At 30.3% G+C, this 25,962-nt stretch overlaps 1 protein-coding gene across 2 annotated transcripts in view; it reads left to right on the top strand.

Moving 5' to 3' along the window:
• Positions 1–16,164, top strand: part of LOC107443232 (uncharacterized) — a 39,561-nt gene extending 23,397 nt beyond the window's left edge. For both annotated transcript variants that reach the window (XM_016057027.5, XM_071182081.2), the window contains exon 2: positions 15,412–16,164. In XM_016057027.5, coding sequence (XP_015912513.2) covers positions 15,412–15,972 — 561 coding nt within the window. In that variant the 3' untranslated portion in view covers positions 15,973–16,164. The remainder of the gene's footprint in view (positions 1–15,411) is intronic.
• The last annotated feature ends 9,798 nt before the right edge of the window (positions 16,165–25,962 follow it).

Raw genomic sequence — 25,962 nt, 5'->3', positions numbered from 1 at the left:
ATGCATACCCTCCAACTTATGAGGATTTTGAAAATAATTCTTTCTAGTGGTAGCGAACCAAAGTAGAAATTTTTAAAGCAAATGGATCTCTCATGAAACTTTTATCAGAACTTAAGAATCTAGCCATATGGCCTGCACTTTCATAAGTAATAGTGGACAAGTTACGCTAAAATTAATTTTTTTCAAATATTAAGACATTAATTTTGCTACCGTCTGAAAAGAAGATTTCTGAAACTACGGAAATTCCGTAGCAGTTGGAGGATATGTGTATGTATGCAAGCACTTATGAATGCGTGTAAGTTCGGTTGAGAGCCAAGATTAATGGTAGTAACTGCATTGTTAATATCTAAAGTTGACCACGTTTCTATTCTTTATTTTATTTTCAACTCAGTAATTTTTGGCTCAATGCTCAATGGCTCAATAATTAAAAGTGCTGATCTGTCAATGTGGAAGATTTGAGTTTGATCCTCATTGGCAGATTAAGGACATCCCAGCTTAATATTAATGAGTACCAACTTGTCAGAGAAGTAAAGACGTCTTGCACGCAATGCTTTCCAAAATAGCAACAATCTCGTCGTTGTTCATGAAATTGAAGAATCCTCAACTCTATGACTTTGTCTGAATTAAGAAGTCAGATGTCGGTCTAGTAAATGTTAGATTTAAATCCAAAAAAGTTTAAATTAATAAAGTTATGTTTTGTAAATTAAATGCTTAGTGATTTCGAATTAAAAAGTTTTATAAGAAAACTTATTTTCTACGAAAAAAATAATTATCTAATTCTAATAATTAACTATATTATCTAATAATATAATTAATTATATTAATAATTAAATACTTTTGAGGAAAATTGGTTTTTTAAAGATTTCGTAGCAATCGTAAAATTTTCCACAAATTTTGGTAAATTACTAAACAGAAATTTCTCTTTGCAAGATGCATTTTTATATTACAATTCAATATACCTGCCAACTTTTCCGGATTTTCCGGAAGATTTTATTTACTCAGGTTATACCAATTAATTTTTTGAATTATAATGATAATTATAAATGAGTTTGACCACCACTACATATATATAATTACAATAAATATATTAAAGAATGATAATCCTTGAGCAAGCAAATTTCAACGGGATCAAATATAAATATATTGTTGAATCAGACTATTTTTCGTTAATTGTTTTACAACCACTCTGAAAATCCATTATCGGAAAGAGTGAAAGTTGGCAGGTATGCAATCTGTTCGAACTATGATACGTTAAAACTCACACGAGTGAATGCTAAGTGCTATCTTTGCCCACTTCTCTGTTATCTTTGGGAGAGGAATGAAAGAGATAACACATTTCAGTTTATGATGCTATACAGGGTGTCCCAAAACGACGGCATAAACTCTGCACAGCTAGATTCCTCGTTGGGAGTACATAAAAACTGTCCAAAGAAGCGTTCCTGTACGATCCATAGTTTACGAGTAAAATACGAAAAACAAAGTATGACGTCACTGCCGGTGCAAGGGGTAAAAAACACTTTATTGAACATATAAACAGCAGTATACTATGCACAATTTAAAGCAGAATATGCGCGGCGAACGTTTTAAACATTATAGTCTTGAAAGATATGCAAATACTGTTGTTGATATGTCCAATAAAGTGTTTTTTACCCCTTGCACCGGCAGTGACGTCATACTTTGTTTTTCGTATTTTTCTCGTAAACTATGGATCGTACAGGAACGCTTCTTTGGACAGTTTTTATGTACTCCCAACGAGGAATCTAGCTGTGCAGAGTTTATGCCGTCGCTTTGGGACACCCTGTATATTAAGGTCATATTCTTATTGTCTTAAGTGTAGTTCTCAAGCGAGCAAACAAAAGCGCGATTTAGTAGTTTAATTATAAAAATAGGTTTGGTTGTCATGACGTGCACAAAAACAAAACACATGTTGCAGATTATAGTGTTCTGTTTGGAACTGTTTATTGGTTTCTGACTTAACGTTGATGAAAATTAATGAAATTTAAAAGTTTGGATAATTGCACGACCTTAACCTACTTAATATTTCTCAAGAATCATCTTAAATTTCACTCAAAACAGTAAATATTTTGTATCTGCCGCCCACTAGCTGTACTTCTTTATTTATGTATTTTGTATTAGCAGTCAAAATTTAAGGTTATATTACGTATGTTAAAATCATATTGGAGTATTAGAGCCCCTGAATTAGACAGACCGACTCATTATCTATTTTTGGAGCAAGGAGCTAACATAAGCACAATACTAACATAACGTTAACTTGCGAACTTGTTTGCTCCAATATTGCTTGATAGGTCAGCTCTGATAGGATAGGAGCCTTAGGAGTAAAGGAAGGAAAAATAAATTATTTAAAAAAAAAGGCAGAAAGAAAAACAATTAAGTTTTTTTGATAACTACCACTAATTTATAAAATAATATATAATTAATAATAGATTCCAAGCAACCGACGTTACAATGTAATCCTTCAAAATTAAACTTTGAGGTATTCACTAGCTGTATAATATGCTGGTGATTGTTCTGTTTGGAAAAATAGTATTTGCATGTATAAATTTCTCTTTGTCACAAAAATAGAAACTAGGTGCATAACAATTCTGTTATAAGCTTTTAATCTTGTAGAAACCAAGTATGCATTTCCACATATGATGTATTAGAAATACGAGGGTCATACGGAAAGCTATTAATAATATGACTTACCTAAGAAAAAACGAATGATATTGACTCGAAAACGTTATTTACTAAGTACAATCAAGTTGATATAGCTGTCAAATCACTTATTGTAACGTAGGACAAATTTTTCAATGATGAAGCGTTGCTACAAATATTTGAACTATTTAAACAACGTTTTTCGTAGTGGTAGTGAAATGACAAATACATTCACAAATGTAAACATATTTTTTTTTAAATTTATAAGCTCTTAAAAACATAATATGATAGCCTCTAATCTGTGTGTTTAATTTATTTATTTAAAATCGGAGTCAAAATTAATAAAATCAAATGTATTCAATCAAGAAAAAAAATGAAAAATTCATACATTTTGTAATCACTCTAAAAAAAAACTTTAACTTGAAATTGGAAAAGTTAGTCGGTGAAGTGTCGTTAAGAATGATTTCATAAAGTGTTAGAGAAAGCATAACTAAAGTTGAAAGATTTTTCTAAAAATTAAACTACTTCATCTACAAGTGGTTACATTAATATTGGAAACACTCTATACTGATTCTATGAAGACAATTTTTCTTTCAGCAACAAATGTCTTGGAAGATTTTACATGGCAAAACTGTTGACATAATTTAAAAGAACATCCTTCAAGCTTTTAAAAATGGTGCCCTTTCTAATTATGCAAAGTTAGGATAGACCAAAATGAACATTGGAATATTAAAGCTTTTTTTAACTACCACTATAATTAAAAAAACATTCTTTAATGAATATTAGAGTTAAAAAAGATTAGAGTTAAAAAAAGATTTGAGTTAAAAAAATACCTATCAATGCTCATATTGGACGATCATATTTGACAACATTCACGCAATTGGTGTAAAATTTTATATTTAAAGTGCTAGAAAAATGTTTGTCTTCTATATATTCCTTGCATTTATAAATTTAATTTATAATATTTTTGATCTACCACTATTTTTTAAAAATTATCCGCATTAAGTTGTTCAAAATACAACAAATGAATTTGCCTAAAATTGTATTTTAAATTTCAATTTACTACCACTGGGGAAAATCATCCTCGAAAGGATTACGAGTTTGCAGGAGTGAATATCATTTCCAAACATGGTCTCTCAAATTGTGAAAACAAATTTGCTAAGTAAATATTATTCATATTATCCAATATTATTCATATATATAAAAGAAAAACTCTTTGCGTTACTAAACTAATATTGAAGTGTTACCATCATTTTTAGAACCACCAGAATATTTAAAAGAATAACTGATAAAACTTAAATTCAAATACTACAATTATTAATTTATGTATAATATTTAATGGACGTTAAAACTATTTTTATGAAACTTAAATAACCAAAATTAATGAATCAAAATACATATATTGTTACTCCTATAGGAACATTTCCTGGAAGATTTTTTTTTTTTAAGTTCGCAACTATGTCACTGTCAGAGGGCGACTAAAAGCCTAAAAATTGGCTGAGGCTCAATTTATTTTTTATTATTCATTCTATTTAATTGTTCAGTCATAACTACCATGACTTACATTACAAATTACTTACATGTAAATTGAAAACATTCTTTGCCTTCTCTTTCAGTAGTAAACTGAAATAACTATGCTAAAAAAAGTTGTTAATTTTAATATCTTTTAATAGATTTTTGTTGTTTATTTGTCACCACTTTTTAAATTTTTAGTCACCCCTGGCACCTTTGCAGTGTTATTCTTTTCTACCACTAAAGCAGAGATGTCAACTTGCTCCGGACAGCGAATCTATATTTTCGAGTGGTAGTTTATTAATTGTGATTCTTGGTTTAATAAATGCAATTTATAAGGTTTTTATCCACCACTATTTCTAAATAATTCGAAGGCTTATATAATTCGCCATTTTAATTCATTCTAAACCATCTTAAAAGTAAATAAAATTAGTCAAATATTTGCAAATTTTAGTATGTAGGTATTTGCCGTTTTTTTATATTAATTTGACGTAGCATCTCTGCTGAAGACTTGAGCCAGGCTGTCACTTTTTGCTATATGAAGTATTCATTTTTAGCAAAATATTTCCAACTCAAACATGCCTTTCACTTTTAGAAATAAGTTTAAACGAAAAAAATTTATTAACCCTTCCCTTCACTTGCTCCTACCCCCTTTTATAGTGCTTTGCAACACACATTGTCAGAATGCTTCTTTAGCCCCAAGGACCGTGATCGCATACACAGGATTTCAAAAAGTGTTAACTATTAAAATTTGATATTTTATGAAAAGAAATTAAAATTAGCACCTTTCAAAGCACTTTTTTTTCAGTTTACAATTGAAAGTGAATGCAATGTTAATAAAAATGTTTGCATATAAATAATATAAAATATAAATCATTGTGGTAGATTTTTAGTTAAAGAAATACCTTTGAATAATTAAAGAGATAATAAATAAATAAAAAAAGAATTGAGTTTCTACCACTATTTACATAAATAGAGCGCCTGTGGCATCCCTGCGGATAAGAGAATGAAATGATATATATGAAACGAATCATTTCGACTCTAGCGACCTAAGATTCACATGTACCGGATCTCAAATCGGTTCTCTCGCGCTTTTTGAGAAATTTTCTTCTAGTGGTAGCTAAGCTTACGTTTTTAATGTATTATTCATTGTTTCGTAAATTTAATTTTAAAGTTGTTTTACCACTACGTGTAAATGATACAAAAGCTTATTCAATAATACAATACCATGTAATTAACAACTTAATTATCTTAAAACTTTCGGTTGAGACTCCTTATTAGATGTCTAAATCATTATAATGAATAATTGATACTTTTAAAAATAGCATTTGCAGGTTAATATTAATGTTGATTATGTTATTAGTATTGAAAATGATATTCTTAAGAATATTCCTTGAGCAACAAATGTGGATAAAATTTCATTGAGTAAAATAATCTACATAATGAATCGGTAACTAAATTTTCAATTCAATTGCTAATATGAATCATTAAATTAGCAGTTTGGCAATTAAAATATCTTTTTACTCTTTCATATCTGACCTCAAAAACTATTTTATGCAGGAAAATAATTTGCAATGCATAATTTATTATATCAGGTAGACATTTCTCTGTGTTGCTGATAATTTTAGTTTTCTAACTGACAATAAATAGATAAAAATCTATAACTAATGATTAACATTTTAACTACCATATTTATTTATTAATTTTAATACAAAAACAGATTGGCAGGATAGTTTTAAAACTCTCCTAATAGAACTGCTTATGTGCATTATCCTATTATTACCAAAATGCATACATGCGTTGTAATTTTAAAACAAGAAATAATTTTCTTAAACATGTAAGGCTACAACCGTTTTATCTACCTTATGCATCGCCAATTCAGTCAATTTCCTGTTTTGATTAGGCCTATTATATTCGAAGTAGACTCCAAATCTGGCGTTAAATTTGCCAATTTGTCATTCATTTTAATACTTAACCTTACATAGGAAAGCAAGGAACAATCACGCTATTTGCATATAAATAACGCTATCTTTCTGTGACTAAACATTTCATATAGCTGTTTAACAACCCCTAAATCCGACATCCAGTGATTGTAAGGACTGTATAATCTGATATATCTGTAGCTTGTTCTCTATCATTATATGGATGATATAAATATGGTTAATTGTTTCCGCATAAAATGGAGGGAAATTCCAGGTATTCCAAGCAAAGCAAAGGGTGTCGCCGGCTAGAAATTGGAACATTTGTCAGAATTGCAAAACTAGAGCCGTATTTTTGTGTTAACAAAGCCTTCATTGTATTGGATAAGATCATTTTAGTGAATTACACGAACAAAAGAATATGGGAGGGTGTTGATGTTTTTCGATCTAAAAAATATCTGAGATATTACATGAAAAACAATAAAAAAAGAAATGACATGACTATCGGTAACTGCATCGTTAAATAAAAAGCAGAAAAATGATGCACAATAAAAATATATACATATATCCAAAACTAGGAATAACGGTAACTGAATCATTAAATAACGAGCAGAAAAATGATGTAATATATAAATATATGCATATATCCAAACCTAGGACTCGCGGTAACTGAATCGCTAAGTAAATAGCAGAAAAATACAGCAATATAAAAATATATTTATTTATCATACCTGCCAACTTCTAATCCCTTCCATTATTATTTTTCCCAGTGGTATTGAAAGGAAATTAAAACTTCAATTTTAAGCAAACAAATACGTTGTATTTGAGAAAACATAAGTTGACAACCAGGATAGTAACGCATATTAATATATGTGCTTAATTTTTGTAGGAATAGTGGTGATTAATATCATTTAAAAATTAAGATTATAAAAGAAAAAATAGTATATAATTACTACCACTTTAAATATGAAAATAAAATCTTCCGGAAAATCCGGAAGAGTTGGCAGATATGAGTTTATCCTGAACAATAGCTAAAAGTAGCTATTTCTTTTTAGATTAAGATTACTGAAATTGAGAAATACCTAAATATAAACTAATTTTTTAGAATAAAATTAAAATAGAATACACTGGCTTAAGTTTATTAAGTCAGCACCCTCCTATAAATTGAAAAATAAATAAAAATTAGCTAAATTTTTCGAATTAAATTGACATTTGTAATTGACAATTAAATTGAGAGCACTAGCTTAAGAATATTAAGCCAACGCCCACCATAAATTCAGAAATACCTAAGTAATAATTGAATTTTTAGAATTAAATTAACATGGAGAGCACTAGCATGAGAATATTAAGTCAACGCCCCCCATAAATTCCAAAAAAGTAACTAAATTTTTCAAATTAAATTAGCACAGAGGGCACTGGCTTACGAGAGAGTTAAAACTTAGCCTAGTTGCCGCGAATAACCGCTAAAAATACTCAACAGTTATAGAAATACCACACTATTTGTTAAAAATCATCGGATTCTTTATGTGGATGCAAAATTTATGCTTCCTGTTCATTTTTTGTAAATTTAATTTAAAATATTTTGACTACCACTTTATACATATAAATTAACCGCTTACGTGCGAACTCAAATTTTATCCCAAGGAAAAAAGTACCTTTATATAAAAAGTAGTTGCACTTTTGATTTTGAACTAAATAGATTATTATCTTCAGCTTTAACCAATAATAAATTTCGGCTGACAATTTTGGTTAAGCAACTCATTAACCTCTTAATTAGTAAATACTGAATAAAATGACATACTTTAGATATTTTTCGTTTAAAGAATAGTGGTTGAGAAACGTTTAAAGACATTACTTTTATATTTCTAGGGGTTTGTGACATAAGTTGCATTAGTGTAGCCAAACTGGATACAGAACATCCGGAATGTGGTTAAAATAAGGCAAATTTCGTGTTTTAAATATAATACTGATTTTGATATTTTTAATTTATTTTGGAAAATACGAAAGTGCTGTTCATTCCAGATAAATGCTAACAATCAAATGGTTAATCTACCAGTATTTTTTAAATTTTAATAAAAGTTACATGTTTCAGAAGAGCAACGCTAACGTTCGTTCGTTGTAGTGGAACTGGGCGTCCCAACGCTAACGAAGAGACGTCAACTTACATCAAATTGCAAACAAATATTTTCGAGTGGTAGTATTTTAATATATGGTTTTTGGTTTAGTATTTTAGATTTATAGGATTTTTTACTCTCCACTACTTAAAAATAATTCAAATACTTATGTGATAGATCACTTTGTTACAGTAAAGCAGTGTTGAGCATTTTTAAAAATTTTCGTTGTTATCCGAAAATTTTACTTTGTAGTTCCCTACCGTTCCTTAAAATATTTTGTTGAATTCGGAGCATTTGGCATCTCTTTTAACGTTTAAACGGTTAAGTATACGTACATGGTAATTATAAGTTGGGATTTTTGATCCCTAAACAAAATAAAAAAGATATTAACCGGTTAATGCCCAGCGTCATATATTTAGGACAGTTCCTTTTTTCAAAGACATTCATTGTGGTGAGAAACTTTTTTCAGTATTTTCATTTATCAGAGTGAATTAAAAGATTCTCAGATACCACAATGATTTAGTTATTTCTGACTGGATCTAGAATTATAAGAAGCAAGTACTTTTTGATCTATCAAAGACTTTTTTATTGCTCTAACTGTAGAAAAACCAATTAATTTCGAAAATATATTTTACCACTTTTTCCATAAAACCACTTTTTGTATGATTTCAATATATATATATATACGAGACAAAACGGGTTAAAGCTTATTACAGTAATTCAGTTTTCACTTTACTACAAATGAAGACAATCATTCTCGAAAAAATTATAAGTTGACAGGCAGTTTATATGACAACAAAGAAAAGATACTATAAATTACGTAATCATGTTCCATAAGTTCCCTGGCAAAATACTACATGCGCGTCTCTTACAAAAAGTGGTACGCAAAAATACGAATGTCCTATATTGACATTCATTTTACGCATCTAGATTTTTTTACAATCTGGGTGAGTTTCTTTTCCGCTTATTTATATGAGGAACAAAGGTTAGATAACAATATGTTACAGCTTTGGGTGTGGTTTAATCCCACGCGGGCTATGAAATACTAAATTATCATAGAGATTTGCTAGGTCAGCATCAACACGTGTCTAATTCACTTTCGATTTGCAAATAGGCCCGCCCACAAACAATTAAAATAGAAAGTATTGAATTGAAATGAGGACACAATATATTTGCTTTTCCTCCATTGAAAATTTAGCTCTAACAAAATATTGAATAATATGAGACAAGTATTATACCACAATACCAACCTGTTTTTTTTAACAATTTTAATCTTTTAAATATAAAATTTTCTGTAAGCCCATTTTCTTGTGAGGAAAATTACGACAAAATCTTACGAGTCAATTTCTCCTCTTTCTTCAAAAATTGTGATAAACTTGTAGAATATAAGGATATTTACGTCGACTTTTTAAAAGTGTCACCACAAGATAACTTTAATGAAGTTACATTTCGTATCATACTTTGAATTTTCGACATGTAGTGGTCGAAAAATAATTTAAAATATAAAATACTTAACTAAAAATAACAAATTTTGTTACAACTAGAAAATTTTTTTTTCAAAGATATGCAGTTTGGTATCTCTGACATTAAAAATAGTTCAACTGTGATATTTAATACTATTTCTTTTAACTTTTGGTCGGAATTTTAGTCCGTAAAGTGTACCATCATACTCAAAACATAAGAACTGATTGTCTCATGTAGCAATATATGCCGAATGAAATGTGAACAATGTTTTGGTGCAAATGTTTTGGAAAATTTTACATGGCAAACTGTTGGCACAATTTGAAAAATCATGCTAAAAGTTCATAAAAATGGTATCCTTCTTGCCCATGCAAATTTGCATTGCCCAAAATGAGCGTTTGGTACTAAACCATCACCTCCTACATCAGAAAGCCCCCACACGGTTTTTAATAAATAGTCTGTGCAGGCCATTTAAAAAGTGAACCAGTTGTGCGCATGAACCCAAATTCTTGTTTAGAAGTAATTGAGAGAAAAATATAAAATATATTTGAGAATTGAATCTTTGATGGTTGACAAGTAAATAAGACAAACCAATCACATTCATAAATTTAAAAAAATTTTGAACATATATTTGCTATCTCTTTCTTATTTTATTAGATTTTCTGTTAAAAGACTCTTTCGTAAACTAGTTTACCTTTATAGTGGTCTGGTCGGACTACCTACAAAATACAGTGTGGAGGCTTTCAATTATAGGAGGCGCTGTAAACCCATTTTTCCATTTCTTAATATCACCATAATTCTAAAAGTATACTTATATTAAAAATCACCATTCTATAACTTGCTAGTATTAACCCCTTGGGGACGGGTGATTCAGAAAAGCATTCGTACAAACTCAGAATCAAGTTGTAATTAAATAAAAAACGGTAACTTATATGTATTCGTTTCTAATTTGACAGACTTACTTTGCTTTTACTTTAATTATTGTAAGTTTAATCATATATATAATCAATGTTAATTCAAAGTATAACTAAATAGTTTTGATTTGAACAAAGTAATGGTGAATTAAATAAATCAAACAATTATAACTCCGCCCACAAATCAACTGCTAAAGAAATACTTTGATTACCAGTTTTATCTTTTTACCCTGATTGATACGGTTTTATGCTGGCACGGATTTGTGACAGCCGGAGCGAAAGGGTTAAAGATAAACAGAAGTTATAAACTTCCTCTCCTCATTTTGGTTGTACTGAATTTTGCACGGGTAACCCCTAAGAGCCACCAACCTTCATTAACAAAGTGGTCGCTCCAGAAAGGTATTAATATATAATGCTGTATTAATATATTCTGATTGACAGGAATATTCATCTTCTCTAATTGTAAGTGTTAAGAAGGAAAGTCACCAGTCTTAAACATTTCGAAAAAGAGACATGTTCAAAAAAACATAGGCGCTTAGACGTGGTTAATAAGGCATACAAAATTTTCTGAAATCCAGCCAAATATACGAAAACAAATATCATAAAGTGATGTTACAACGCTTACGTTGCGGATGTTTCTTACGTATTTTTGTCTCATAAAATTGCAAAAATTTTTAGATGAATTACCTTATACATGAACAAAGGTAATTTATAAAGTGGACAACAAACCATTTTACTGTGAAACAGGAAGTGGTCTCTTCAGAGAAGTTTCACTATATTTTACAAAAAAAAAAACTTTTTTAAAAAACTCTAAAATTATAGAAAATTTTATTTTAAAAAAGTTAAAATTGCAAAAAAGGGCTTGTTTTTTGGTGTAATATTTTTCTTTTTTCATGTAAAGTTTTGTAAGAGCTTAATTTATTTTCAGCGAAGGAAAAATATTTTGTTCTCAATGCAATATGTAGCTCTCAACGAAATAATACCTTTTTTTCTTTTTAACGGATTGCAGGCGAGTATATTTGCGAATCGAAAGTGAGTTGGATGCCGGTCGATGCAAACGTTGGGAACTAAGTAATGAAAAATAGTATCGCATTGTAAGTGCAAAGTCAGCTCTGGTGACTTCATTAACCCCTTGGGGACGGGTGATTCAGAAAAGCATTCGTACAAAATCAGAATCAAGTTGCAATTAAATAAAAAACGGTAACTTAAATGTAGTCGTTACTAATTTGACAGACTTACTTTGCTTTTATTTTAATTATTGTTAGTTTAATCATATATATAATCAATGTTAATTCAAAGTATAACTAAATAGTTTTATTTTGAACAAAGTAATGGTGAATTAAATAAATCAAAAAATTATAACTCCGCCCACAAATAAACTGCTAAAGAAATACTTTGATTACCAGTTTTATATTCTTACCCTGATTGATACGGTTTTTTGCTGTCACGTATTTGTGACAGTCGGCGCTAAAGGGTTAAATTACAGACTTAAAAAAACCGGATGTAGTAAATTAAGTTTTGATGTATTATCTATTGTTTATATTTAGTTACGTCAAGCCGCTAGTCCATTTGTATCCCTCTACCAAGCATTTAAATTAAATTTTTTAAAAAGAGTAGTAAGGAATTCGCATTTAAACTAAATTGACAATCTCTAATGAAACTACCACTTCAGCGAAAAATATTGTATATGTGCAATTTCAGAATTAAATATAAGATTTCAGAATAATAATATATTTTGATAACCATAAATGTCTGTGTTCTCACTGGGAAGAATTTAAAATTAAGTTTTTTGTTTTCATCTTTGTGATGTAGTATTGATAGACTAAGAGAGTTATATCGGTTAATATGTCGTATACTCCTACTACTATGGAATTTTTCAGAAATCTTCTTTCTTTGAAATAGCAAAGGAAATATCTTAAATTTTATGTATTAGATTTAACAGAAATTTGTCCATCACTATTTATAAATAGTTTATTCCGATATAAGTCAAAAGACTCGTGCTAATGTCCTTAAATTCTCATCTCAGTTTTATTACTAGTACTTTGTTTTTTTTTTTACAACAGGAAAAAATAGTTTTCAAGAGACTCGATTATATTAGTTCACACTATATTATATTAGACACTGGACATTCAAGATTTTTTCCAAGATAAAAAGCTGTTTCAAAATTATTAGGACTACCAATTTTTACTCTTCCAATATTAATAATCGTTCCCACCGATCTCAATTTGAGGAAAACACCTTTATTATTCACTACATTCACCAACAGAGTTTATTGCTAGCGAATATATAAATATAGTGAGTATTACTTACAAAAACCACAATTATTACTTAGCTAAAAATAAAATATTGTACAATTCATTTTATTTTATAAACTGGTTGTAAAGTAATATTTTATTTTCTTAAATTTGACATTCTTTTAAGATAAAGACATTGTTTTGAAATTTTAGATAAATTAAGGTCATAGGCGAAAAGAAATCATTATAAGTTCAGGGTAAAAATATTTAGAATGTATTTGATTAGCATTATTGATATATGCAGCATTATTGATATATGCAGAGATGCCAACTTACTCCCGACAGCAAATATGTATTTTAAAGTGGTAGTTTATCAATTGTGATTCTAGGTTAAATAATTTAAATTTAGTAGATCTTTATCAACCACTATTTCTAAATAATTCGTTGGCTTATATAATTCACCACTTTGTTGTAGTACTCATGCAATCTCTACCTTTCATCTTTTTAAACCTCATTTTCATTCCAACCACAAGAATTACCTCTTAGACTCTCATCACACGACGAAGGGGTAAAGGGCCGTTTCGGCCTCAGGCACCCCGAACCACCTACCAGACCAGTACTTATGTCATGTTATACCTTTCAAAAAGCAAGTAAAAATAGTCAAATATTTGAAAAATTTACTTTGCAGTTACTTGCCGCTTTTTAATTATTTTGTCGTGTCCGGAGCAGTTGTCATCTCTGTTCAACTAATGAGACTAATCCGGATTTTGCGTTACTTGGAGAGGAAAACCACGAATACCTCACTGACGGCAAGGGGATTCTAGCCATCACCTCCTACACCAGAAAGCCTCCACACGGTCTCCTATAAGTAGTCTGCGTAGATTATTTAAAAAGCGAACAATTTGTGCGCATGAACCCAAGTTTTATTTTAAAAGTACTTGAGAGAAATTTATCATATATATTTGAGAATTGAATCTGTAGTGGTTGACAAGTAAATAAAACAAACCAATTATATTCATAAATTAAACAAATTTTTAGACCTATATTTGCTACCACTTTCTGATTTTTAATAGATTTCATATTTAATGATTCTTTCACTAATTGGTTTATCTCCATAGTGATCTGATCGGACTACCAAAAATAACCGTGTGGAGGCGTTTCTCTAGCCCATGATCCGACTACCATTCAGGATATTTTACGTCGGCAAAGTGGTCGGTGCGAGAGAAGTTTGGAATTCGCATGGACCAGCCATCACTAGGATTCGAACCCGGTTCATTTTATTGAAGGGCGAATTTGTCACAAAATTTTTCGGAATAAGACCACCTCAAACAAAGAAAATTAAATGGTGCTATTTTCTTAAAAGTACAGTTAATCAAAAAAATGGACCATATGAATGACTTTTGATCCTAATGATCAGATTTTCACTTTTTACTCAATCTTAATGGCTAGAGGGGGTGGTGTCAAATATGTTAATTAATTGGTGTAGACGATATCTTAACTTGCAAAATCAGACACAAAAACTTACTTTGAATAAACATAACATTTTTGAAACGGATTCGGATTTTTGACCCTCAAAATGTACGGGGGTAGACGCAATCTGGGAAATATGGTCCTCATAGTTTAACACGTCGAGCGCCTCGTCAGCCATCGGTGGCTGACACTGGACTTTCCATTTAGGCCGCGACAACGACAGGTGGCTGACACTGAAATTACATTTAGGCCGCGTCAACCACCGGTGGCTGACACTGAACTATTAGATTTAGGCTGCGTCAACCACCGGGGTCTGACAATGAACTATTACATTTAGGCTGCTTGCTGACACTGACCTTTCACATAGGCCGCGAAAAACAGCTGGCTGACAACGTATAACATGATATAGAACTATAAAATTTACACTCTTTTATGGAATTGCAGAAAATGTATTCAAAATTTACTTAGTTATTGTGATTCTTGGTTTAGTAAATTCAATTTTGTAGATTTTGTCTCAAAATTGGGTCGGCTGTTCAATGACGATTATAAAATAAAATATATTATATTAGTATTAAACAGCGATTTAGACATTATTGGTTTAATGAGAATGTTTTAGAGGCATTTTTACACTAAATTTAAGCAAAATAAATAGTAAAAGGGTTCATATATTTAAAATTCGATTTCTCATGAGCTAGTCTACCTATTTTGTTCAAATTTAGCTTCATGACGAATAAAATTACATTCTTTGACTTGATGTAATTTGTATATCTCACGAATTAAAATTTTCGACTATAATTAAAGGAAATAAGAAATTATTACAAATAATTATTTAAAATTACTTTTTGCATGGAATTATCTTTAACTAAACAAATTTTATAACTGTGGGTAAAAATTTTCGAATCGTTTAAATAATTCCCAAGATTCGGCGAAATACGAAACTCGTGAAATTAACATTCATGTATCCAAAACTATTTCTTTATGGCGAAATACTGAAAAAGTAGAATTAACTTTAAGGGATCTAAACTAAAGGCTTTGAATATGCTAGAAAAAGTTGCTAATTTTAATCTCGTTTAATAGATTTTTGCTATTTATGAATTAATTATGAAAATTAATTGTTGCCTTTATTTTCCAGATTCTAGCGACTTTTTTGATTTTTCTAACTCTTACTGCCAGCCAAAAAGCCAGCCACAAAAGCTACGATTGGCGATCATCCAGTGGAAGCCTAGAAGATTGGCCAAAAATCTCTTCTCTTATACCATACAGTGGAGGACACATGACTGAAAGCTATCCAAACATGGATGATTCCGAGAGTATGCAGTTTGATTCCAGGTACAACCAATATGACATGAAACCTTATATGGATTCTTATTTCCATTCTGCAGAACAAAATTCACCCTATAAATACCTAAGCGATCCATTAGATTCTTCTTATTCAGTTCACCACGATGACAGTCCTATGAATATCACCAAAGCAAGAATTGGCGGATTCGCAGGATCTGGCGACACTCTTGGGTTTGGAGCATATGAGCATCCTGTCAAATCCAGAAAGGAAGAAGAATTTTTTCCTGAAATGCCAAAACTAGACGCAGAATTTTTTCCAGAAATGTTTAAATTTAGTCGGAGAAAGCACAGGATGCCATCACATCATGCCCATGATCCTATGCTGATACATCCAATCCCTCCTCCCTTATGAAAAATTTTATTTAACTGAAATGAATGCCAAAATTTCGAATGAAGGCCAATTTTTTATTGTCATATTGACAAATGATTCTCATTTTAACATTTTTTTGCTTCAATGTTATTTAGTGCATTGGATGGTAATGATGAACTGTCATGACGTTTTAAAACATTTTCCTAATATATTAAAGAAAGGTTTTGTTCATAATATGTGTTTCTGTGTTTCATTGATTATACAGGGTGCTTCGTAAGAACTGTTTTTTACACTCCCTCATTTACTGTACTCAACATAATTGCTACATTTGAATACTATTGTACTAATTATTGATACTGATGGTTTTCAGAGATTTCACGGTACTGCGCTATCAGTCTACGTTTACATACCATACATCCGCGCCAAATTAGTTTCGTAAACCGGGGAGCCTCCACACGGTTTCGCATAAGTAGTCTGCGCAGATTATTTAAAAAAGCGAACCACTTGTGCGCAAAAACCTAAATTCTATTTTAAAAGTACGTGAGAGAAATTTATCATATTTATTTGAGAATTGAAACTGTAGTGGTTGACAAATGAATAAAACAAACCAATTATATTCATAAATTAAACAAATTTTTAGGCATATATTTGCTACCACTTTCTAATTTTTAATAGATTTCATATTAAATGGTTCTCTCACTAATTAGTTTACCTTTATAGTGGTCTGATCGGACTACTTACAAAAAACCGTGTGGAGGCTTTCAGTTATAAGAGGCGTTGGATTTGACGACGATTCCGTTACATTAAACATACACATATTGATGCAACCAAACTCTATGTTATTTTCCCTGACTAATAAATTCCTCTGAAAAATAAAATTTACCTTCTTCGTCCTCTGAACTCTTAAATTGCAAACACATTTAGGGTAAAATATTATTGAAATCTAATACACGGATGCCACGGGCATATAAAATTGTAAAAAGAGGCAGAAACTCAATAAATTTTCATATATTAATGATATCTCTAACCATTCAATCGTGACTACCACTGTGGCTTAGATTTCAAATTATTCATATTTAAAATAAAAATATTCACTTTCAATGTAATTAGAATTGACAGCAACCATTGATGATACACACTCTATTTTTCCTTTGCCAATGTATACCAGTTATAACCAGTCACCGAAAGGTGACCAGCAAATGAGTAAGATGCCCAATACTAAATTTAAAAAATTATGTAGTTAAAAGTTGCTACTATTAACACGCTAAATCAACGCCTCCTACAACTGAAAGCCTCCACACGGTTTTTTTTTAGGTAGTCCGATCAGACCACTACGTAGGTAAACCAGTTTAGGAATGAGCCCTTTAATAGGAAATCTAGTAAAAATAAGAAAGTGGTAGCAAATATATGTCTAAAATTTTTTTTAATTTATGAACATAATTGGTTTGTCGTATTTACTTGTCTGTCACTACAGATTCAATTCTGAAATACATATGATAAATTTCTCTCATTCACTTTTGAAACAAAAATTGGGTACATGCGCATAACCGGTTCGCTTCCTAAATAGTCTGCGCAGACTTCTTGTAAGAATCCGTGTGGAGGCTTTTTGATGTAGGAGGTGATGGCTAAGTTTACATGCCGTGCTCGTCTGGCCACAGGGTAAATAACTACAAGCTAAATTTGCAAATATTTGACAGATTTAGTTTTAAAAGGTTTAGTATACATCTATGAAATGGTGAATGATATAAGCCTATGAATTGCTTAAAAATAGTGGTGGATAAAAATCTACTAAATTGAATTTATTAAACCAAGAATCACAATTAATAAACTACCCCTTGAAAATACTTATTCGCTGTCCGGAGCAAGTTGGCATCTCTGTGTATATTAATAAAACTATTTTTGTGTGTTATACATTGCATTAATTTCTTCAAACCATTTCAGTTACGATAATAATATTAAAAAGAAATTAGAAATTTACTCGAATTATGTGTTTTTAATAATCTTGGCTTCGTCGGTCACCGGTCACCCGGGTGGCGCTACGAACAAGCTCATTGCCGGTCACCGGTGACCCCATGGCATTCAACGTGTTAATTTCTTTTAAAAAAGTTTTTGAATTTTATTAGTCAGCACTTTTTGCATTTAGAGTCGCCAGTGGCAACCCTGTAATGGCAACGCTATTAACAGACGGAACAGAGTAACAGAAAATACTGTTTGACTGCCGAAGGAAATATATGGAAAAATCATACCTGCCAACTTTCACTCTTTCCGAGAACGGATTTTCAGAGTGGTTGTAAAACAATAAACGAAAAACAATCTGACTCAAAAATATATTTCTGTTTTAGTCTCGTTGAAAATCGCTTGGATTATTATGCTTTTATATATTTATTGTAATTATTTATATGTAGTGGTGGTGGTGGTCAATCTCATTTATAATTGTCATTGTAATTCAAAAAATTTATTGGAATAACATGAGTATAGCTACCACTTTAAATATGAAAATAAAATCTTCCGGAAAATCCGGAAGAGTTGGCAGGTATGAAAAATTGAGAGGTAGTTTTAAAAGTACCATCGGAAAATCAAACTAATTTTGAATTTTTTTTTTTTTTTTACCTTCTGTCTAATTTACTAGCAATTTGGTAAACTTCCATAGCAATTTTATTTCTTTTACACTTATATACTAATTTGTAACCCCTAATGCCCCAATTTAGTAAACAAGGATTCTAAAAATTCTTATAATGCTGAATGTTCATAATTTTTTAAACTCAAGTCGTTAAGTAAATTGGATTTCCCGAAATTTTTAGCTGATATTTGACAATATTAATTTAGCTTAAAAATCTTCACTTTCTTGTAGTCTCGGAAAATAATGAGTAAAGCTACAAAATTTTCCTGAAAAACAATCATTTTAGAATAATTTGTGAATGGAAAACAATAAATTTGTTGGAATAGTTAAATATTTATTAATATTCTTCTTTGAAAATGCGACCGAAATCAAAATCATACAAGAATATATACAGTAAAAAATGAAGAAAATTATTTGGATGCTTTTAAGCCAATAACTTCAATTTGAAAAAGCAACTGAGAAAAAAAACAAGTTAATTTTTAAACAATATAAAATAAAAATAATTATTTTTTTTCAACAAAAAAACGAACTGTTTTGCATAAAATTTAAAAAAACGAAATCTCCCTTAAAACATTTTTTTTACATGTTACACGGCCTTTTCAAATTAACAAACAAATAAATTGGGAACTGTAACATTTTCTTATATTTCATGTAGTGGTCTCAAATTAAAGAATCTGTTTTCCAGTAACAAGAATTCAACAGTTACGGTCTTTAAACAATTACAAGAAAGGAAATAAAGAAGAAAACTGTGAAGCTATGTTATTTCAAAAGAGTAGTTTCCTTATTTTTTTTCCTATTATGACAGACGAAACATATATTCCTTAAAAGTAACTCATACAAACCTCCGTTACCATCCTTACCATTAGTTTTACTATATGATAAAAATCTCTCCCAATTAGAAGTTTACTTCATTTTCTATTCAACAAACATTATTACAATGTCATACATTATGTTTTACAGTAAAAATCATTACTGATAAAAGCGCATTCTCGTTGATTAACCCTTTCGCGCCGACTGTCACAAATACGTGACAGCAAAAAACCGTATCAATCAGGGTAAGAAGATAAAACTGGTAATCAAAGTATTTCTTTAGCAGTTTATTTGTGGGCGGAGTTATAATTTTTTGATTTATTTAATTCACCATTACTTTGTTCAAAATAAAACTATTTAGTTATACTTTGAATTAACATTGATTATATATATGATTAAACTAACAATAATTAAAATAAAAGCAAAGTAAGTCTGTCAAATTAGTAACGACTACATTTAAGTTACCGTTTTTTATTTAATTGCAACTTGATTCTGATTTTGTACGAATGCTTTTCTGAATCACCCGTCCCCAAGGGGTTAAGTGATAGAAATATTACACCAAACAATTGCAAGACATTTAAAGTTGTAGACAGAAATCAAGGAAGTGTTAACGATCCATTCTTTGAAAAAGGAATGTCTGAGAAAAAAAGGGAGTTGAAAAAAAAAAACACTTATCGTTGAGGAAAATTTATATTTGAAGGTCATTCACATGCTGGACTAACTGCTTAAACCGAAAAAGGTGAACTTATTTTGTCGGAATTAAATTGTTCCAACATTCGCGTGTGGCAAGCAATTCATAAAATATGAGATATGAGGTTTCTTCTCAAATAACACCTTGAAGTTTACGAACGTTCATTTCGAAATGAGATTTATTCGGTTGAAACTTGAGAGAAATAGGTCACAAATGCCTAATTGGAGAGAATTGTGGGTTCTGCTATCACCCAATCTATGATTTAGTAATTCGTACAACTTGCATGAAACAATGGGCAGGAAATGAGTTAATTATCAAAGAAATATAATATGCGTAAAATAATAAGTTAATTTATGTCCCATATTTTATTTACAAATAATTTTTATATATCTGATACAAATTTTCTGGAAAAATTTATTTTTATTAGTTTGCTGTATTTTTTACTATTTGTGTTATAGCTCGCACAATATTAAGCCTTTGACGCAGAATTTTATTAAACACATATTTGCATACCTTTTCATTATTTTGCATTAATTTAGGTCAAAATAAGTGAAAAATCTAATATTCAGCATTTTAATAACTTATGGTTATGAAATACAACTTGAAACTTTTATGCGTCAAACGTAATATATTCTAAATGCGGCTCACTTTCAAGCTCTAGTTTGTACTTATTTGCAGTTATTTAGATCTAAGAAGGAACATTAAAATTGAAATTTTATCACTGAAATTTCTTCAATTTATAAAATCATCATTGATAAATTTTCGAATATGAAAGAAAATTAAAATAAAATTCCAACTACTTTTTTTTATATTTTAGAGCAAATATAATTCCGATAGTTTAACAGACTTTTTTTAGTTTTCTTAAACTGTTTTTCATAATTAAGAAATATCAATATATATTTTTGCTCTTAGTTTATACGTCAGAGAAAAAAAATATGTAAGAGGAACACCGGTTTCTGATCTGTGTCAAAGGTTTAAGTAGCGAAGCCATATTTCTTTTAGAAAACTTCAATTCTGCTTACTAAATTTTTTCATTCTCAAAATTTTTTTGGCAGAAATAAGGCATTATTCGCGTCACCATAACGTATAAACATTAATCTTTGAGTCCCATGTGGAATTCGGAGGTTTCCCTGGCCTCATTCACAATCATCATATATTTCTGATAGTTTGTGTTGATATATGTGGTACGCAGTGGCGTAGTTTTAATGTATGTTCTAGGTTAGGTAATTTAAAAATATAGAGAAAACATGGAAAATAATAAAGATTACTGAAAAGAGAAGGAAAAAAATTATTAAAATAAAATACTTTTTATTACTTACAACGTATTAAACAAAGTATTATTACTTACAAAGTATTTAAAAATATATATATTAAAAAGCCGGAAAACCAAAAGAAAATGAACTCTTCATCAGCTCACACGATTATATCCGCAAAAAGGAGTGCTTTCTAATATTGTACCAATATAGCCAAAGCAAAAAAATATCAATAACTTAGCGTGAGGAGCACTAAAAAAAAATTGAAGTAAATTAGAACACATTCAGTAAAAAATATATATTACGCAAAAGATAGAATGTAAAGAAAAAACAGAACACAACACCAAACGAAATCAAATAAGTGAGTATATTGGATTATATTATATTGGAACTTACATGTACCGGAATCAGATTTATTTAAAATCAAGATTTATTTAAAATATGTCAAGATTTATTTAAAATATTAATTATTTTATGAGTTCTATATACTTGCATCTTATGCACCACAGTAAATAAAAGTTATTAATTTTCTTCAGTCTTTCTCTTTTTCTCCTTCTTGTATCTTTGTTGTGCTATATACATACCTGCCAACTTTTAAGCCTTTTGAGGATGATTTTTCCCAGTGGTAGTAAATTGGAATTTAAATTACATTTTTAAGCGAAACATACGCTGTATTTTTATATAGCGTATGCAGACAACCAAGACACTATTAAATATTAATATATATACTTAATTTTTTTGAAAATAGTGGTGGTTAAAAAGATTATAAATCAAGTTTTTAAATGCAAGGAATATATTATAGAAAGGATACATTTTACTACCACTTTAAACATAGAAATAAAATTTTACGCCAAATGCGTAAAAGTTGGCAGGTATATATATAGATAGATATAATTAAAACTTTTATGTTCTATTTACCTTACCATAGTTCATTAGTCAAGTATATAATTTCGGGGGGGATTTTGTCCCCCAAACCAACGCCTCCTATAACTGAAAGCCTCCACGCGGTTTTTTATATGTAGTCCGATCAGATCACTGTGAAGGATATCCAATTTCTGAAAGAGTCCTTTAATACGAAATCTAGTTAAAGTAAGAAAGTGGTAGCAAATATATGACTAAAAATTTGTTTTATTTATGAATATTATTGGTTTGCCTTATTCACTTGTCAACCACTACAGATTCAGTTCTCAAATATATATGATAAATTTCTCTCAATTGCTTTTATAATACTCATATCGAAGACTGGTGCACAAAATGGAAGGTAGCCATCAACACCACCAAGTCTTCACCACTAATTGTTTGAAAATCAAGTAAAACGAAAGTCATTTATCCAAATATTACTCTTTTCAATGATGCATTACCACTAGTTGGAAAGGCCACCTACCTAGGCGTCACTCTTACTAGTACTTTAAACTGGAACTCCCATATTGATAATATTCTATAAGCAAAGCGCAAGGAGCCTATAGAGCTCTGAAACCGATATTAAACTATAGCTCAAAACTTGCACTCAAAACAAAACGAACGCTATACCTCCAATGCATTCGACCAATCATCAGCTACGCTGCCCCAGCATGGAGCACAACCACTGCTACTCAAAAGAAGAAACTGGAGAGTACTCAAAATAAATTTCTCAGATACATCACTGGAGCCCCCAGATCCATGAGAATGAAAGATCTAAGAAGAGATTTAAAAATCAACAATTTTTTTTTATTTCCAATGAGCTGCACAATCGGTCTTGCCGATGAGCAGACCTAGTGCGTTCTCCAGAGGTGGTATCCACTCTTTCAGGACCACCACAATGGGTGAGATACCGTTGGTCATGTTAATTTGGACGTCTAGTTTCTACCACAGTAGATGGCAGCACCGAGACTCTATTTGGATGCTAAAATCAACAAAATAGATGAGCATATAACTGAACTATGTGCAAGTTTCTTCAGAGATGCACTCTCTTGTGATACATGCAACTACTTTAAAAACTTTGATTTTGAACTCATCAAAGACAATATAAAAAAAATTCAAAATAAAAAATAATATTTTTAAAAACCACGTTTTTGTAGTGGAGAATAATAATTAAAAAAAATTTGAAAAACGAAAAACGTGGGGCGCATGAAATACATAACAATAATGTTATATTAGTGTGTATGTGTGCTCTTGTGAATATGTGTATGCATATCTGTAATTGTAATTGCATCTGAATGTGGATGTGGAATATGTTTGTGTATATGCGTATGTATGTGGATGTATATGTGGCTGTGCATGTGTATGAGTATGAAAATGTGTATATGTACTGTTATGTATTTCATTCACCCCACGTTTCTCGTTTTTCAATTCTTTTTTTAATTATTATTCTCCACTACAAGAACATGGTTTTTAAAAATATTATTTTTTATTTTGAATTTTGCACTCGCCAGCATATTATATAGCTAGCGAATGCTGCTTAACATTTAAAATCATATGGAATTGAAATCTCATTAAAGTAGTTTTAATTTTTCTTATAAAATCTCTTTGATTTTACAAAGTGGTAGCTACTGAAATTTTTTTTTTGTTTATCAAATGTATAATTTAATATAAGACAAAAAAAATGAAGTTGAAGCTGAACTTAAAAAAATTATAGCTATTAAGTACTCGTTTCTAAGTAATTTTTAAAAAAATTGTTCTCTCTCTCTCTCTCTCTTTAAAGTAGTACTCTTTTCTGAGTAAGTTTTCAAAAAATTGTTTCACAACTTTTTCCGGGAAAGGGGTGAGGTGGAGGAGAAACTTCGATACTGTTATTTAGGCATATAAGGTATTGATGCCGGTGTAATTTCGTTATGCTGAATCAAATGACACCAATCCAGAAACGATAGGAATGTCTCACAAATTATTAGGTTTTTTTTTTTTTTTGTACAGAAAATAAAAGTTTGTACTTGTGTCGATTTTCGTATCTGGCAATGCTATCCATGCAAGTAAGGCATCGTTTCCTAAATAATTTTTCCCGTTTAACGGAATAAAACCGAACAAAAAATCAATGGGACTTACGGTTGAGAATGATAACGTTATGGTTAGGCATGTACAGAGATGCCAACTGCTCCGGACAAGCCAAAGTAATTAAAAAAACGGTAAATAACTACAAAGAAAATATTGCAAATATTTGACTGTTTTTGCTTGCTTTTCAATGGATATAGCATGACATAAGTAATATACAGTGGTGATTTATGTACGCCTACGAATTATTTAGAAATAGGAGTGGATAAAAATCTACTAAATTGAATTCATTAAATCAAGAATCACAATTGATAAACTTCACACTTTAAAATATATATTTACTGACCGGAGCAAGTTGGCATCTCTGTATGTAAGAAAAGAGATATTGTTCAACCCTTTATTCATTTCTCTCTCGTCTCGGTTGAGAGATAAAAATTCACCACTTTAAAATATGTATAGCTTAATAATTTTTATCCTCATTATTTCAGAAATTTAAAAAAATATTTTTATTATATATTTTAAATGATATGAGCTGTGACGGCTCAGTTAACGCCTTGTACAACTGAAAGATTGCACACGGTTTTTCATTGGTAGTCTGATCTGACCATTATGAAGGCAAACCAATTTGCAAAAGACCCATTTCTCGCAAAATCCAATATAAATAAGAAAGTGGTAGCAAATATATGTGTAAAAATTTGTTTAATTTATGAATATGATAGGTCTATCTTAGTCACTTTTCAACCACTACAGATTCAAATCTCAAATATGTATGATAAATTTATCTCAATTACTTTTAAAATATATTTATTTTTGCGCATTTATTATTATGTATTTTTCCTCTTTCTCTGAGGCTATGAGGCTACTGTGCACCTGAGAAGCTCGGGGGTAATACCTCGGGGGGAGGCGAGGCAGTCTGCCACAAAAACCTTTTCTCTCTCTTAAATTTGTTTGTATAATCTCGCTACTTTATTTTAATTTTCACTCAGTAAATGTTACTGAACCACAACTTTCCCCATTCATTTACGCTTCGGCGATTTATTATTTATTCCCACTCAGATGAATTAGTTAGAGCCCCTGGCGGGGCTGATGCTAAGATAACCCCCCCCCCATATGAGTATGAGTACTTTTATAATAGGTTTTGGGTTCATGCGCACACCTGGTTCACTTTTTAAATAGTCTGCGCAGACTACTTATTAAAAACCGTGTGGAGGCTTTCTGATGTAGGAGGTGATGCCCAAACCCTCCTCAAAACTACGCCAGTAGGAAGTGGTATAGTAGTTGAGAATCGAAATTTCAGGAAAAGTTAAGAACAGCATTAGAGGAAAAAATATTAGTAATTTGATTTGATTTGTAAATATTTAACCGAAATCTATACATTTAATAAAATAAAGAATTTGTGTGTGTGTATAGTGCGTCTGTATACCAGATTTCGAGTAATCGTAGGATCTGAAAATACGACATTCAACATGAAGTGAAATGAGTACAATTGTAAGCAAAGGACCCGATTTTCGAATTTTTAACTATATTTTTTATTCCGAGATATTTAAGAAATGGAATTTTTTTCATTGGTATATCGGAAGCCACAGTTTTACAGAAGACTACAAGCGATTCAGTTTTGTCAAATTTTTTTAAGAAAAAAATCAATGATATTTGCCAGCTTATAGGTAGGTATAATTTTAAAAAAAGTTAGTTTA

The sequence above is a fragment of the Parasteatoda tepidariorum genome, chromosome 4 (genome assembly GCF_982258835.1).
Source record: "Parasteatoda tepidariorum strain Cologne lab strain chromosome 4, Ptep-v5.0, whole genome shotgun sequence".
In the NCBI taxonomy this organism is placed as follows: Eukaryota; Metazoa; Arthropoda; class Arachnida; order Araneae; family Theridiidae; genus Parasteatoda; species Parasteatoda tepidariorum.
The sequence above is the reverse complement of the archived record's forward strand: the minus strand, read 5'-3'. Positions and strand labels throughout refer to the sequence as shown.